General features: G+C 38.8%; 1 protein-coding gene across 1 annotated transcript in view; it reads right to left on the reverse strand.

Moving 5' to 3' along the window:
* Positions 1 to 1031: 1031 nt before the first annotated feature.
* The window catches only part of PRPF18 (pre-mRNA processing factor 18), an 18895-nt gene continuing 2369 nt past the window's right edge, over positions 1032 to 17557 (reverse strand). The window contains exons 3-13 of the mRNA XM_085325793.1: positions 17526 to 17552; positions 16266 to 16343; positions 16116 to 16142; positions 13243 to 13347; positions 11339 to 11452; positions 9423 to 9569; positions 7627 to 7695; positions 6354 to 6494; positions 5805 to 5876; positions 3252 to 3407; positions 1032 to 1658 (exon numbers count right to left, since the gene is read on the reverse strand). Coding sequence (XP_085181919.1) covers positions 1578 to 1658; positions 3252 to 3407; positions 5805 to 5876; positions 6354 to 6494; positions 7627 to 7695; positions 9423 to 9569; positions 11339 to 11452; positions 13243 to 13347; positions 16116 to 16142; positions 16266 to 16343; positions 17526 to 17552 — 1017 coding nt within the window. The 3' untranslated portion in view covers positions 1032 to 1577. The remainder of the gene's footprint in view (positions 1659 to 3251; positions 3408 to 5804; positions 5877 to 6353; positions 6495 to 7626; positions 7696 to 9422; positions 9570 to 11338; positions 11453 to 13242; positions 13348 to 16115; positions 16143 to 16265; positions 16344 to 17525; positions 17553 to 17557) is intronic.

The following is a 17557-nucleotide window of genomic DNA, read 5'->3' on the forward strand; positions in this document are numbered from 1 at the left end:
GCAGGACATGTGAATATTACATGGGATAACTCCTTCAGAAGAGGGCAGCAGCTCCCACACCCAYGCCTCCAGCTGAGATGAAGACTCAGACAAAACAATAAAGCTGAAAATCATCTCATTCCTTCAGGAACAGGTTCTTCTCACATTCATCCCAGCAATAGTGGAACGTAAGATTCAAAACTGTACTGCAATCCCACCCCAGTCAGCAAGGACCAACCCTCCCCACTCCACTGACCGCACTGAAAAGGCTTCTCAAGTTGCTCACGGAACGACTGCCTTCTACTACAGCAAAAGCGTGAACGGTCCGAAAAAGGACTCAACAGCACCTCAGAGGGTAACACGGAACGCGACGGCCTGGATGCCAACTCCACACAACACGTGCGTCCCTGAAGGTGGGCTGCTGTACGCTGGGAGGATACACCACACACTGGAGAGTGCTCTGTACCGCTCCTTCTTCTGACCGGTACAGTTCGGTAATACTGACCGTCCAATACTAACCACTACCAGAGACAGGATCTGGGGCTAGACAGATATATCTGCTCTAGCTTCTCACACATTTGGTTACTGGYAGTTATTAGCAGACGCTATAGCAATCAGTGATTTGTGTGGGAGCTTCACTTAAGATAGGGCGCATTAGTACTGTTGCTCAGTTACTTCTGCTCTTAGAATGAGGAAAAAAAAACATGATTTTAGTCTCTAGGACTTTCAACTTGCACTACTAACAAATCTTCAATATTTCACTATTCATGTAGGATCAGACATTATTTCTGTGGAGTTTCCTCTCTATTCCTCATCAAGATGCAAATAATTTGTGGCTGTCAGAAATGCTATACCTGGTCACAGGACCTGGCTGGTCATGGGAGGTCCTAATTTTCTCTCTGCAATGCTCTGAAGATGTATAAAAATGGGATCTGAAAGCCTCAAGAGCCATAGGATTACTTCCTCCAAGCCCAGAAGGTTTACATTAAAAGTGTAGCTACAAAAAAAAAGCATTATTGAAGATCAAAAACTTTTTTGACCTAGACTGGCTGTATTTTTCAGCTGAGAAATATATAAACCTTTTCTTTTTATTTTTCCTGATAAATAACACATGAAAGATTAGCCATTAAACTCTTCATATTTACAGAAATAACCAAGATTCAGATTCAACTGCTTCCCTCTAATCATCTCCCCACCTCAGTCTCCAATGGGAAAGCAGCCAAAAAGCTTCACATACGCGCGCTCCTCGCAGGGCTGAGTCTCATCTAAAATACGGGAAGCAGAGAGAGTCTCAGTTCAGTTTGTACAGTTCCCTGAATTACAAATTGAAATAAAAGCAAGGGTCATAGTCACTATCCCCTAGTACTTCATCTCCCCCCACACACTAAAAAAAGCCTCTACTGTATACTGGATCCATTCTGTACAAAGCACAGATGGGGCTTGTAAAAAGGAAGCTGTAGAGAAATCTGCTGCTTTATGCTTTTGTGTAAAACCCATCCTAAGTTTCTGTTGGTGTTCAGGCACAAACTGCTTTCTCTTCACTGCTCTCTGGCTCTTGGAGAGCAAAACGTGAGGCACGCCTGGGACATCAGAGCGCCTCATAACGCATTGTACTCCACGCATTTCGATGGGTCTGTCGGGAAGTGCTTCTGGCAGATGGTCATGAGCCTCTTCAGCCCCTAGGAATTACCAAAACAAGGACACTTCTGTAATACGCTGCGGCTGTCAAACAAACTTAACAGTCAAACAGTTACTTTTCAGCTTAATAAAAATTAAAGACAAATGGCTGCTACTTTGTTGTGTGTGGTGTGTTTGGCTTTGCTTTGTAAGTTTTATTAACSTTTCTCCCTGCAAAGTGCCAAATATCTCCACTATTACAAAAGAGTTTGTCATAACTACGTAATATATAATAACTATGCATAATAACTATGTATATAAAATATAGATTTAATGCCTAATGAGATTCATAGTGAAGAATCACAGTAATGTTTTAATACCTCTTCACCACCAAGGAAGAAAAATGACATTATCAAAGTAAAAGATTTAAAAGAAACGTGGTTATTAAAGTAATTTTAAATAGCAAAAAAGCTATTTTTGACACYAGATAAAGCTAGATGACTTCCAATCAATTTCTTTAGAGAGGAGAGGTGTTGTTCCTTTTCATACAGAACCTGACCTACATAATGGAGAAGCTTGAAAAGGAATCAAAAGAAAAGGCAGACTGGAGGTTTCAGTTCTTTTAAGGCACTAATTCCTAAAGAACAACTTGACAGAAACCCCATGATTATTTTCTTTCAAGTCTCTCATAAAAGTCTAATGAAGAASAGTGCTGTAGCATAATTTAGCAACGATATTGTACCCCAAGATGGCAAAAAGACATATGTCTCTCAAGATTCTCATCATGGAGGACGGCTCCTCAATGAAGAGRAAAATGATTTACTAGAGGATGCTTTGTTTTGCAGACAACAGTCTGGAAAAGATGTCTCAGCACCACAATGACCCTTTGTTTGGTTGTTATGTTTACAGGTGTTTAAAATCAAGCTACCAAGCTTCTGGTATCACTGCTCTGAGCACAGATAATATTTCACAAGCTAGTTTGAACAATTTCAGCAAAAAGAACATGTTGTGTTTAAAACCAGCGTGAAGAACATACATGTTTAAAGCCATTGTGGGTTAGGTTCAGCTCGGCTGGTTAGAGCGTGGTGCTAATAATGCCAAGGTCATGGGTTCGATCCCTGTACAGGCCACTCGTTTGAGGGTTGGACTAGATGATCTCCAGAGGTCCCTTCCAACCTTACCAATTCTATGATTCTGTGATCTCTGTATTGGCTCTTCAAAAAATATTGTACTTCTGGAACACAGGTATGAAATTCCCAGTGGGAAGATGAACCAAGGACCRTATTTCACCACTGAAGTCAACACAATAGAAGTATCAAACTCCACACGTTAGAACCACGAGTCAGACAGTGATGGAACTCAGGAAAACAGAGCACATGTKTGCAGTTACCTTGGTCTTAATAGAGCATCACAGCAGCTAGGCTGTGGGAAAATGCATTAGACTTTGTTCCCAGCTCTACACTGAAGAGTATTCAGAGGTCCAGGATGAACTAGCTATTAAAGTGCTGCTACACGACCCAAGCGAAGGCAACTGTCTGTTTCTAGCAACTTTTTACCACATCATTTGTGCCTGCAAAACTARTATTTCTCAAAGACCCACTAACTTCAAAAGGAAATTTGTTGAATTTCCAAAGCTAGCATTCCCTGGTGCTTACCTGAATATACTTCCTTTGAGTCTCATCATTGAGAACGTGGGCTACATGCTTGGAGAAAATCTTTTCACGACCTGTTCGAGCATGGATACCGACCATAGTGACACCAATCGGCCAGGGAGCGTTTCCAATAGCCATCTGAAGATAGGCATCATTTGCCTGAAGAAACACAGTGTACGTGCACTTAGCAAAGCAGGAAGGGCATTAGAAAGCAGAGCTTGCACATTTATTGCACTACCAGATACAGTTTCTAACAATAACCAAATGCCTTTCAATGTATGATAACAAYCAATTTCACAATACATCTTCCTAACACAATATACATTTATGCTGAACTTTGAAGTAAGCAAAGACTACAAACTTTATCTATAGAGGGCAAAAGAGTATGTTGGATCAGGCCATCTAACATTGCAAAAAAATAGTTTACTGTGACTTGTTTCAATTCAGCCCGTTCAAGTGCCCATAAGCTTTTCTGCCTGTAATCACCTTTACAACCCTTGTCATTTTGGTGACAGYCTGGACCAGGGAGGCTGGCTATAAGCACAGTCCAGTCCAGTCCACAAAGCATGCACGGAAAGGAGATCACCCACAGAAGCATGCCATGCCTCAACAGCTCTCGGGGAGAGGAACTAGCTTCCACAGAGGCCAAGAACCAGCTCAACACAAAACTGAGTTAAATAAGCCCATTTATAACAATGTTTATGAACAGAACAGCAGCACTAGAGAATGAATTTGATCAAAATAGCAGACCTCATTTCTTAATATAAAGTTGTAGCAGATGCTACCCCTGAGGAAGAAATCAATTAAAAAATAAAGAATGAGGATAAATAGAGAAAGAAGTATGATTTTTTTTAAGGTAACTGAGAGGCAGGAAGTGAGGAACACACACACACACACACACACACAATTACAGAAAAACAGCTTCAAGGATCCTTTCAGCAGGACATTCCTCCACTATCAGCAAGCAGCTTTAAGACTCGCTGATAAAAGGTTCATTTATCCTTCCATCTCGCATTTAGAGACTATACCATAGGAAGCAGTGACTATGAGCACTGGCTGCAGTTTCTTTACCTTTTTCACTGAGCAAGTTGGGGGGGAATAATGAACAAGGCAGGGGTTTGCAAGAAGAAAAAAGGGCTCAGTGATTCAAGGAGTTGAGACCGAGTCTGAATAGACATGACTCTGCCCTCACCTATATAAGGCAAGATCCAAACTGCCGAGTCAAATACAGCTGAAGCCACATACTGATATTAAGCCAGTACAATACATATTCAAAGAAAACATGGAATACCCACTCACTGACTGAAATATGGTTTTGCAGTGAAACACAGTATCTGAGCATGCAACTAAAGACCCTGCCAAGACTGTCACAACGGGCTTAATCAATGTTGAGTGCTTGCATTACAGCATTTTCCTGCTGTCAGATGGGGATTTTAAAATTTAAAGCTTTATAGCATATCACTTAACAAAGTGATGAGGATTTTGGGCCGACAACATTTACCAGGCTGCACAAAGTAAAAGAGTACACAAGACAGTAGCACATGGCAAGCGGCAATACTCTTATGAAGGAAAATGGAAAAAGTTGTGAATATCTTTAAAAGCACAAGGCTCATTAGACTCAAAAAAACCCCTTCCTCTAAATGTAAACTCAAAACCCCTCAATCAGTCTGTGAAGTTTACACAATGCCAAGCACCTACAAGACAGAACGGCACAGCTGATTAAACTGCAAGATATGCTGCATTCCAGCACACTCACTGCTTTCTTCATGAAGGCACTAGAAAGGGAATTTCTGCATAATGACAAAAAAAACCCTCACACATCTAGTCCTACTTTAAAATGATTTGAACTAAACTTGCCTTAGGCCTTCTTAAGATTTTTCAAAAACAAAAGCAGGTTTGCTTGCTTACTAGACAAATTACTCCACATCCTCACAAGTCTGAGAAATACTAGAAAACTGAAGGGAAAACAAAGCTCAATTTCCTCTACGTACACAAGCTGCTTAAGCAAATGCTATCAATACCAGTTTCACTTGTGAAGGCTGCTACAAAGAAAACCTAGCATTGCCTTTAATCTCATATGCCAAAGTACTGCTTCCTCCACCAGCCTTTGTCCAGAAAACTTTTCAGTAACTTACCTCAACCTGAGTAGGTCTGCTAACGAGAATACAGACAACGTCTCGCATACAATACCTCAATTAACCTCAGTTAATTCCTAATTAATTAATCAACACTCAATTATCTCCATTAATTCAATACCTTCATTTAATTTTACAATATCAGGTTTCCCATTCAGGATTCTTCTGCAACTAAATATAACTATCCCTGAGAAAAATTCTATTTATGCTTGCAAGCTACGCCGTTCCACCAAGACGGRCCATGTGTCAAACACTATCTGGAGTCTAATCCTTAGCAATCATTTGTCATTTTGTTTGACTATATGTCAGGTATTTTTCCAGCTATATTTCTTTAACATGCAAAATGGGAATGTTCACATAYACACTCAATCTGTTAGAACCAGACTGTCTGAACTTGCTGCAAAAGTGCAAACAAACATACCTTCACATACTCTCTTTGCAACATGAATTTAATAATATCTGTTATTGATTCTTTGATGTCTGCAGGAAGCGTCTGCAGGAGAAGAAAAACAAACAGCTTTATTTCAAAATATATAGCTTAGTAAAATCATCCTAGTCAGCATCTATACAAAGTTTTGCATCTACCTTAGCTTGAGGACTTTAATGAAGGAAAACATCTTCGTTATTCAGATGAAGGATACGAAGCAGGAGAGGTTAAGTGGTTACACCTAGCAGCTACTGGCAAAGTGCAAAATACAATCCTAATTCACTGCCATGTTTGCAATCCAATGGATGAGTAATGTGTAAGACATCTGGAAAGGCAGCAGCCAGACAGAAGAATTCACTGGTCAAGATAAGAAGATCTGAAGTGAGAGTCATAGGCTTTGGACACAGGGAACCAGGGTAACTCACTTATCCTCTCTTCTTCTATGTAGATAACACTATCTTAGGAAAGGACACTAGCCACTGGCTACTTTGAAAGGAGAAGTCAAAATACATCTCAGAAGACAGTGGCATTTAATTCACTCACCCTTTTACGAAGCTTTCTGAAGAGYGGCCTCAAATACGATTCTGTCTGCTTTTGTGTGGCACTGCTCAGCTTCCCCTGTACTCCTCGCTTCACATAGTCTTCTCTGGCATTCAACTCCTTGGCCCAAACTCCAAGAAGAAACTGTACAAAGAACATGCAAATTTGTGTCATACTGCCATCTAGTGACTGYCTCGGCAAAACAGATGGGAAAACAGATGCAACAGGAAACTGGTTTAAGCCACCACGGCAAAGTAAGTTCTTAGGAAAAACTTGAATGAAAGAGGCGAGAAGCTTTGCACAGATGGATAGGAACAACACTAGTGTCATAAAAACAGCGTGACCAGGGTTCAAAAATAAGCATAAGAAAAAAATGAGGAAACAAAAATATAGGCGTTAGTGCTGRTGCAAGGAGAGGGCCATAGAAAGGGCAAAAATTTAAGTAGAAGACACTGATATTTCAAAACAATTTTGAGAAGGAGGCTAAGTAATGGTAAAGACTATACTGGAAATTCATCACACCAGAAGCGAAACATGCCAAACATTATCCTCCCTCTGGATAACCATTCTTGAGCKTTCTTTGCCCGGCAGCCCAGCCCAAACCATACTTAAGTGCCAATTTCTCTGATAAACACAAATGAAAGCTTCAGCTCTTGTTGTGACTCCTGATAATGTAGTTATTTACACAGGGACTCAAATGAGAGGCAATACAGGCTTCTYGCCAGGAAATAAGGAAACAATTTTATACTAGCCACCTGAACCTGTTTCCTTAGCAAAGCCAGTGAAATTCCCTYAAAAGTCTCTTATTTCACATAATACCAGGTACATTTCATCTCAGTTTGCACTGTTTTTCCTGAGTAGGGGAGGATTTAAGAGGAATTTTTAATGCAGAAGAGTAGTAAATAGAAGCAACTGCATAAAGCTGTCTCAATTATCAAAAAGAAATCAAAGCCATACTTATTTTGTCTGGAAAAGTAGGATCAGATTTTGAAGAACTCTGCTCCCCASACAGCTCTTTCCCAGGATTATTAGAAGTCACTGTTGTGACTTCTCTTGAACAATCCAGTCACCTTTGACTTAACTAAGGCCTAGAAGAGCTGACCATTTTAAAGAAGTAAAATCTTAAGCAGAATGGTTGAGTCTTTCTTTCCAAGTAGATGGAATTGGTCCTTCTGTTTACCAAATGACTGGACCTTCTATTCACCAAACATTTTCATGCTAGAAAAGATATGACACAACCACAGAAAAACTCATCTACTAAACTAAAGTTTGTTACCTTCAGAAACTTAGTTATGATGTCCATGTCGTAGTGATCATCACCCCGTCCTAAGGATTCTCCCAAAGCCTATAGAAGGGGAGAAACAGGGCAATTATTTCCACATTGCCTATTAATTTGCGCTCCTTCCCTCCCCTCTAAAGCAGACTGTTGGCCTGACTCACTATGTGATTCACTGCAGTGTGAACTCTGACAGTAAACCAAATGTTAGGAAGCAGAACGAAACAGCTATACCTGTTACTGAGATTTATTAATCTATTAAAAATATTCAGTCAAAGAGCAAGATRAGTATTTCTGAAAAAGTTAATGCAACAGTAATTTTTCATTAATTAACCACTAAATTATTAGTATAATTAACAGTTGCCTAACAGTACTGTATGAAGTGGGTGCACTGCATTTTTGAGATTCCTCAGGACCACTGATTAACWCTGGGGTTTTTTTAAGCTGATAAGCTTTTCTTCTCTGATGCTTTGGTGCTTTTTAATGTTTCATTTTGTTGTATCCAAGAAATTGAAGGAACAAATTAAAAAAGAAAGAAACACTCCAGTACTCTAGCTTCCTGCCAAAACCACAAAACTTTTAATATTAACAGCAATTCTTRGAGACATTTTCCAGTAGGTATACTTGATTTTGCTATTTATTTCCATTGTGCTCAGGTTTCCAGCATGAGCTTTGTTTTAAAAGCCTCCTAGATTTGGAACACATTCAGTGCAACCCTTTATGCTCAACTGAATTCARTCAAAATAGCATAAAATTAAGATTGAAGTGTTTTCAAACTTCACAAAAAAAGATTACTTTCATAACTCAAACCAAGCCTGTGCTAYTACTCCAAAAAGGGAATATCTTGAGAACTAACAGATCTATAAAAGCAGCTCCATCAAAACTGGCATCAGCTCTGGTACTACAGTTATCTTACATCAGAATCCTTGGTACACTAACATAAAAGCCAGAGACTATCTCCTAATAATAATGTATTCATTTAAGCTTTAGTTATAAATCAGATTATTTTTTAAAGGCACTTTTGGAGGGATGTTAAGAAGATTAACTACTGCAAAGAGTTTGAAGATTAAGGGTAAAAGTCTTTAGCTCAAAAATTAATGTGCTTTTGAAAACATTAGCCTAAAATACCAGCTGTACGTATTTCACRGCACTTATTCTCCACTCACCTACATGAATACCTTGACATTCCTTCAAAGCATAGTAGTTATTTCCACTGAAGTTTCTGGGACACATCTTCTCTGCACTTTATTTTTTTGCAAAATGTCTACTTCCAACTTTCATTTCTTCTTTATCCTGGATGCTTTTTTTTTTAAATCACTCAAAACATTCTTTCTGTGTGCCTGTTTTTCAGAGTCTATCTTTCTTGCTGAAGGAAAATTCATCTCTCCTCAAACACTCCTTGCAAGAGCTTTACTATTTGTGATGAGGTAATACTTTTGTATTAAATTCTCTACTTCAAATCACCTACAGAGGGAATCCTAACTATGTCATTTTCCTTGCAGGAARCTCCTCGCCTCTTTTTAATGAGGTGTTGTGAAAAAAGACTACATGAGTTTTCACATGCCTATTTTAACCACCTATGGTGCAATTCAGAGATTAGAAAAGTAGCTAAAATTAGAAGCTTCAAACTTAGAAAGCTATTTTTCTTAATAGACTGTCTATAAAGGGCTATTTATAACACCTATATTAGACACTGAAAACAAGATAACTTTGAACAAATCCTGAAGCTTGCTCGCAATAATATAATGGTATATTTCATCTAAAAACCACAGAATTAAAATCTACTCATCATCTACCTCCAGTTCTTCAATAGTAGTATTCTCCTCGTGGACTTTCAAGTCGTTCTGTGAGTCATCCTCGCCCGCTTCTTGGCCGCCAACGATTTCATTCAGATACTGCTGGTCAATCTTATCCAAGGCAGCTTTCAGGTCATTTCTCAAGCCCTCAAAGAGAGAAGAAATAAACAATTTAGAAAAAACAAACAAACAAAAAAGCAGTTCAGAATTGTCACAGTGTATATCCAACCTTTATTTAAGAAARGTCAGATTCTTCAAAAATGTGCAAGAAGGTTTAGTTTTGTTGTCTGAATTCACATAGACTTCAAAGAACAGTTTCTGGATTGCTTCAGTGCTTAGCATAAAGCACATGCATAAACCTAAGCAACTGTCACACCTATGAAAAAATGGCTTTTTCCTCACATTTTCACTCAAAAGAGCACGGAAAACTGAATCAACTTCCAAAACATTCTTCAAGGCACCTTCTCCAAGCAGAGCACTAAGCCATCCCAAAACAAGCAAACAAAAAATTCATCATAACCAACATCAGCTCTATCAAGTCTTCATATTTACCTTAAAGTAATAAACAATAAAAGCACTACTTCTTCACTACTATCACATGAAACATCTATGCAGCATCCCATTATTGCCAATGCTTTTATCCTCCACTCCAGAACATATGATTAAATATACACACCCACATTTAGTTTCAAACTGATGCTAAGTTAAGAGCTTCTTTAAAAGAGAACAAGAAACATGACTTAGTCTCAGTCAGAAGTCTTGCATTTCTTAATATGAAAAGTATAAAGCTCTGTAAATGAGTATGACATCTCTTACCCTAAGATAAATTTATTTACTCCCTCAAAATACACACACAAAATTACTTCCAGTTTTCCAACCTTGCTCTTGACTGCCTGGAGCCATTTATTTGTTTAAAAACGTCTGAACCACAATGTGCTTATAGTGATTATCCACATCTGAGTGAAAATTTAGCAACAATAGTGACCAAAACGTATGATTAAAAAAATCCCAAACAATYCTATTTATGACCTTATTACTTCCTCATACTTCTATCAATGTCATCAAAAATTTTGTCACAGATATCAATAGGAGAAAGCTTTTGTTAGCACTTTTTTTTCCCCTCCAAATCTTCAGATCTGTTTATCCTGCTTTATATGATTTGAACAGGAAAAGGTTTTCCTTTCTGGGTTTTTCTTTCCCTTCAAAAAGCTTTCAAGCAATTCAGTTTTTCATGAATCAGGGAATAAAATCCAGCTCTCTGCTCTTAGTTTAGGTGCAACTTTGGTCAATACTGAACATAAAACAAACCACAATTGCATCTCCACAATTAACTGATCAATTTTTAAGACAAAATGAACAAATCTGGAAACTAAAATACATCTTTTAGTCAGTTTTGGAGTTGACTGTTACTTTAAATGGAAGAAGAAAATTAGAAAGAGAGTGTTCATAAAAAGTTATAGATGTAGAAATAAGAGATTTGAAAATTCATGTACGTACCAGGCAGACAGGATGCAATCCTCCTCTTACCTATCCGTACCTTCTCAGAGACTCACATAATCACGAAACCAGCCCAGTTTTAACCGAGAAAAAACATTTTCTCTGCTGATTAAAAAGTGGCTGACAGCGGAGACTGGCATATGACTGCCACCTGGAGGCCCCTGTCTCAACTCAAAGGCTTAGAAGTTTTCTAGGGTTAAACTGTCTAAGTTAAGGAACTGTGATAGCGCACAGAAACTCTATGACATTTAACACACTTTCTCAGACAACACGCAAGTGAAGAAAAGCACGTATTTCTTTGTTCTGTACTATTCCTCCCTTGTGAAAATTTACAGGAACACATTTTCCGTAACTGTTACTTTTACAGCATTCAGACTTGTTTACTGCACCATAAATAACTAGTTACTAGCCAGTCTTACCTTGTTAACTTCAGGTGCAAGAATTTCAATCTTCCTCAAGCGTTGAAATGCATCATAATCTGTTTCTCCAAACAGTCTAATTGGTTCACCTCTCTCTCTCAGCCTCCTAATAACCTGAAAAGAATCAAAGCATTCCCTTACATAAACTTTCAAAGGAAGAAAAATAAAATCCAGAACACTAGATTTATTTATATTGCTTAGAATAACAAGTTGGGTCTGCCTGGAGAGGAAATGGCAATATTTTAAGTAGTAGAAAAATGTTCCAGACACTTTACAATCTAAATATAAAATTCCCACGGTATTTCGGCAAAAGGTCATTCCAAATATGACTGCTCCAAGTTTTGCATAAAATCTCAAGCTGTTTGGTGTAGCCTAACTTCTTCCTGTTCTGACTTGTTTTCAACACACAGACAGACACACACACACGCGCACACAGACACACCCACACACACACACACAGACACAATCCTTCTGGCAGAGTATAAATATCATTTTTGAAATCACAGAGGAACTTGACAATAATCTCACTCACTTACTTGTCTGGGGCAATAACAATACTTTTCGCTGGCAAAGGCAAATTCTATAACTATGCAGCAGGTTGTCCCAACACCTCTGAAAGACTGACTTGCTGAAGATTCTCACCTCAAAACACTCGGCAAACATTAAGTCCCATAATCTCATGTGATAGTTATTTTAAAGCTAGATATAACTGAGGTATATAACTGAGGTATAACAGTCTTGCTCAACTGAATTACAAAGTCATGGGCAGAGCCAAGAACTGAACTTAATTTTCCCTATTCTTGATCTCACACACTCCTGCTAAACCTCATTATTTACCCTTATTCATTCTGTGTATCAAGCACTAGGTTCACTAATACATGAAGAGCCATGCAGTACCTCTGGTGATTGAGAGAAAGGCTTACATGTTATCTCATGCCATCACTTCACTATACCAACAGTCTGGCTAGATGACAAACAACTAAATGGAGTGAGACATTCATTCATTTCCTTAATTCTCCAAATAGATTTCTGCCTTGCCATATGTTGGCAGGCATTTAACTTGCAAACGGATCACAAAACCAGAGGTGGACAGACTGCTGGCACAGGAACACTTAAACCTCCATTAAAACATGCATCTAAGTAGATCAATAACAATGAGACAGTGTGCTTTACAGAGGGCATATGGATAAAACCTCACAACCAACCATGCAACCGATAGCTCACAGCACAAATTCTGTATTATTCTTCTGTTATTAAAAAAAAAAAAAAAGAAAGAAAAAAAAAAGCATGTGTCTTGCAAAATTAAGAAAACAAATGACATCCTTAGGATGATCTCAGCTGTGAATTTCAGTATTCTAAGTCTTGAATTTATTCTGTACTTAATATTACTCCTAAACTTCCTGCTTCCTCTCTGCTTTGGGGTACAGATCTGTTTTACGAACTTGTATTCGCATAGATATTTTTTTTATCCTTAGAAAGGACAAAGAACATACCAGCAGCTTTAGCTTCAGGAGTCTCTCTTCCAGAGACCAAGATAAATATCCAAAAATCTACTTAGTTTCTAAATTTGAGTTCAGAACAATGAGCTACAAAGCATAGAAGCTGGAAAAAAATGAAAAAATCTCRCATGCCATTTTCATTATTATCTCAGAATCAGGCTATTGTTGTAAGAGATCATCTCAAAGACTTACAAAATACTCTAACACAGCTACATTCGTGCAGACAGCAGATCCCTGATGAGCAAAGGTGACCCTTAACTGACTGTAAAAATGAAGACTCATTATGTAATTATTACTTAAACTGCCATAGAAAGTAAGGTTCATCAGAAAACATAGCCTTAACAAGAAATTTCAGACACATCTGCTGCAAACTCAAGCTCATTATCTTATGATGATGGACTTTACCTCCTGTCTGGAAAGAGTCATTGGTAACTTTTCTTCTGCTAATTCTAGTTCTAGCACTGGATTTGATGAAGTCAGTGGTTTCTCCTCCTCTTCTTGCTGCTGTACCTATATACAAAAGATATCATTACTAATGTGTCAACAGAAGTAAACCTATACATCACTAATAATAATACAGAAACTCTGGAACACAGATTGTAACATGATGGTATCGATTTAAAATTTTAGTTTTATAAATTTTGTTGCCTGTAACTGAATACTATAAAAGAATATGTTTTTTATATGTTAAGGGTTTACTTAACACTTCTGCAGGTTGCAAGAAGCAATCTTCATGGCAACTGGAACAGACAATGGCCAAGGTTTGGCAGTCACTTTAGCAGGCATATGTCAGCACTGGCGCCAAAAACAACAAACCCACCCTCTGCCTGTTCCTTCCTGCTCCTACCCTATCTTTCTTACTCATGCAAAAGCATTCATATTGCTATGTGATGAACCAGATGGGGGAAATTATTCAAATAGAAACTAATCTGGCAAAAAAAGGTACTCTTCTCAGCCCACTTAGCCTGCTCATCCAGCTCACGAGGCAGTAGCACAAATACATGCAGGGCACAAGGGCAGAAATGAAAACCCAGGAGCAAGGGGAGGATGGGACTGCTTCTTTTGGTGTCTATGTCAGTTGAAAATGTTCATTACCTACAACCTTATTAGACTGAGGACAATTAGCAGTGATCCATGATTTAACCTGCGTTTTAAGATGTGCTTGTTCATTTAAGGTAATGCATTTTTCCAAACTTGCCAAATGAGCAGTTTCTTGCAGATTAAAAAAATATATATATATAAAGCTACCTCTCCTCATAAGGATAGCATCTCATTAACAATTTCTCTTAATCTAAAAGAAGGTCCTTGAATCAAACAGAGCCTTTCTTCTTCATTACTCAATATTTTAATAATGCAAAAAACCTCTTTGATCAAGGCAACTTTGAGACAGCAGTCATGTAACTACAGTTTCCTCTATAAGCTGAAGTGTGACATTTCTGATTGCATGAGTAGATTGGTGTTGGTAATATTCCTATAATATTAAATATTTCCAGTTCTTACTCATATCTTGGGTTTTTTTTTTCCTAGATGCTTTACTAGAATTTATTTCCTTTCCTTTCTTGCTAAAAGGGAAATACTCAATTCTACAGTACTCTGTCGCATCCCACACATGGACAGTGATTTGTCATTTCCAATTTATATTCAGATTCAACAGCTTGATGAATGTGCTAGACAGACTTTTTTTTAAGTAATTTTTATATTCTTTCAGACCAATGTCCCAGTCTTGTGCTCAGGCACCAGTATGACTCCAAGAGCATAAAAGGATCCACCCTTGTGGCTCCAGCTACAATATTCAGCCACAAATCTATATTCAATGCCATACTAGCAAACACAGAAACTAATCCCAGAGTCACAGGAGTTTGGGGCGAGCAAGGAACGGACAATCAAGTCAATACTTAACACACAAAGGGAGGGGAGAAATGAAACATCCATCAATGCAGGAGAGGGGAATGGACAGGCAACACAAAATATGAAAGAACTGTGTAAACATATACAAGGAAATACACTCCCATGGCAGAAGGATATACACAAATTTTAACTTACAAACATTCTTGAAATTGTAAAAAGACAGCAGCATTGGGGGTAAGATTTGATCCATTCTGTCAGCTGGACTCCAAGTTACAAGCTGCATCTTTGCCACAGTTATTTTGGTTTCAGTGCTTTCTTTTTCAAGCAAATCAAGCAAATCAAGTAATTACAGCTTATTAAATCTAAGCAAAGCAAAAAAGCACCTGAATTTAAAAAGAAATCAGTCGATACTCTATATCTTATTAATATAGTAAAGATCAAATGCAGAAATCTGGGAGGCTCTGAAAAGGTGCTAAATTTATCAAAACACCTTAGTTTTAAACTATTTTCAGGGTTACATTTCAATTCCATTTCCTGCTGCAGCACAGATATCCCATTTTGACTGCCATGTAAGGTTTTGAACAATTCARGCTAAGGCTCAGAAAGCAGCATGTAGTCTTTTCCACTTGGAAGAGTGACTGGATTTGCAGAACTCTTTACACTGCATATTGATGCCTTCCAAAAAAWTGTTTTCGCATTGATGTTTAAATATTCTACAAACAGATCAAGGTTTCAGAATAAGTCACTGACTGGGTAAAGTTCAATTGAAAACAAAGCCTCTTATCTGTGCCCAGTAACAGTAAACAAGATTATAGCCTCTGTCTTTCAAAATGAACTGCAAACCCCCTCATGTATGTATATAATCAAGCAAGCAGGCATACACGCACACACACTTGTAAAATAAAACAGCATTCTTTCCCAGAAAACTATTTCCCTAACATGATTACAAGGCAGATAAAGCCTTCCAGATCAATCATTTGTTTCAAAATGCACCCTAAGTTACCAATTTTTTTTTCTCGTATTTTGCCAGCAAGAAAACAAATACACTCTTTCGATGCTGGATGATCAGGAGCCAAAAGAACAATTACAAACGAATATAGTACAAAATTTGACAGATCTTTTTAATATGCACCCATTCTATACTGATTTCTTTTGGATATTTTGGCAAGACCACCTTGAAAATTATCTGAAAGTATAGTGTGTCCAATTTTTTTTTAAATAAGGGCAGGTGGCTATATCAGAGCCAGTGTTCATGCCTAAAAACACAATTTAAAAAAGAACAGAAAACAAGCTTTGATCCCAAGCCACTTCATGCTTTCCACAAAAAATAAATAAAAAAAAAAGGAAAAGCCAAACCATAACACAAACTTAAGTAGCTGTATATCATGCATATCTTTTCCTGCATTGAAAACGATTTTGGAAACTCATACCTCTCCAGGTGGCTTCTCATTTACAGGCTAATGTATAACATTAACAGATTGAACAAAGAACAACAATTATCATTAACAATACTTATACTATTCATAATAAAATGTAGACTTCAAAGTAAACACAAATTCCTGAAAGAATAATTACAATACCTTGTAACCACATCTCTGAAAGTAGGCCTCCTCTTCTTTTTTGGCTAACTCACTGCGTTTAAAATATTTTTTATTTTCCTAAAAGAGAGGATACTATTAACATTTTACAGTTTAATGCATTTTTGCAGCAATGGCTCAAACTTTCTTACTTGGTTTGGTGAATTCAGCTAAATTTTCATAGGTACCTCCAATTTGTTTTTTTGTTTGTTTGTTTGTTTGAATGACAGCAATATAGAGTGACTTCTCAGCAAATATTTATAATATGTGAGGCTTGGAAGTAGAACGTGTTCACCAGTGCCTTCAAAAAAAGAAAAAYTCTTTATAATGTAAGGGCACAGTACTAGTTAGTGCAAAGCATACGCTGCTTCACTTCAAAAGTGCATTAAAGGCCCTGATTTTAGTACAGTTAAATGTTCAAACTGTACTAAATCAAAGGRATGGGAGAAGTCTTCTCTGTACAAAATAGTTTCTAAGCTTGTTTGGTGCACTTATATAGATACATGTTTGACAAGACCTTCCAGACACACAACAGCTGGCAACTGTGGTTATCCAGGTTTTTGCACTCAGAGCTGCACCCACCTGAAGTCAACATAAGTGCTCTCTGTTCGTATTTAAGGAACTTGTTTCAGCTTCACACCCAAAGGATATCTCAAACTCCAAAACCTCACCCTGAAACACATCCCTTAATCCAACACCAAATATTACTCCTTTCTTCACGCTCTGCCTGCCTGACCAACAACAGCCCCTGACCAAAGTTTTTTTCTTCAACCACTAACACCACAACCTAAACTCAGACCTCTACAGAAACGCCCTGCCCTGCTGTGGCTGTAGCTGAGCTACCACACTGCACATACACACACCGCCCCGCAGCGCTACAGCCTTACTACGAGCCGACTGCCTCAGTGGGCAGAAAAGGGGGCTGCGTGCCGTTCGTGAAAGGCGGCAGAGATTTTGTCATCCCTCAAGCGCCTGAAGTAACGGAACCAGGCCCAAAAGCAGGCAGCGAGCGCCCAGGCCAGGCTGCCTGGGGGGCTGCAACACCCCCCGCAGCCCAGGCCGCGCCCCCAAGCTCCCCTTGACTCCTTCCCAAGCCCCTCTTGGCCGCCAGTCCCCCCTCGGGCCCCGCCTGACCCCCTCGCTGACACAGCCCAGCTCCCGCGGCCCCCTCCCGAGCCGCTCCGCCCCTCCAGCCCGGGCCGCTCCCGGCACCATCCCACCCCCCCAGGCCGCTCGCCTCCGCCCCGCCGCCCCGGCCCTCACCCCCACGAGCTCCTTCTCCTCCAGCAGCTGCC

Source organism: Rhea americana, unplaced genomic scaffold (assembly GCF_003343005.1).
Source record: "Rhea americana isolate MKP2758 unplaced genomic scaffold, rheAme1 scaffold_1, whole genome shotgun sequence".
Taxonomy (NCBI): Eukaryota; Metazoa; Chordata; class Aves; order Rheiformes; family Rheidae; genus Rhea; species Rhea americana.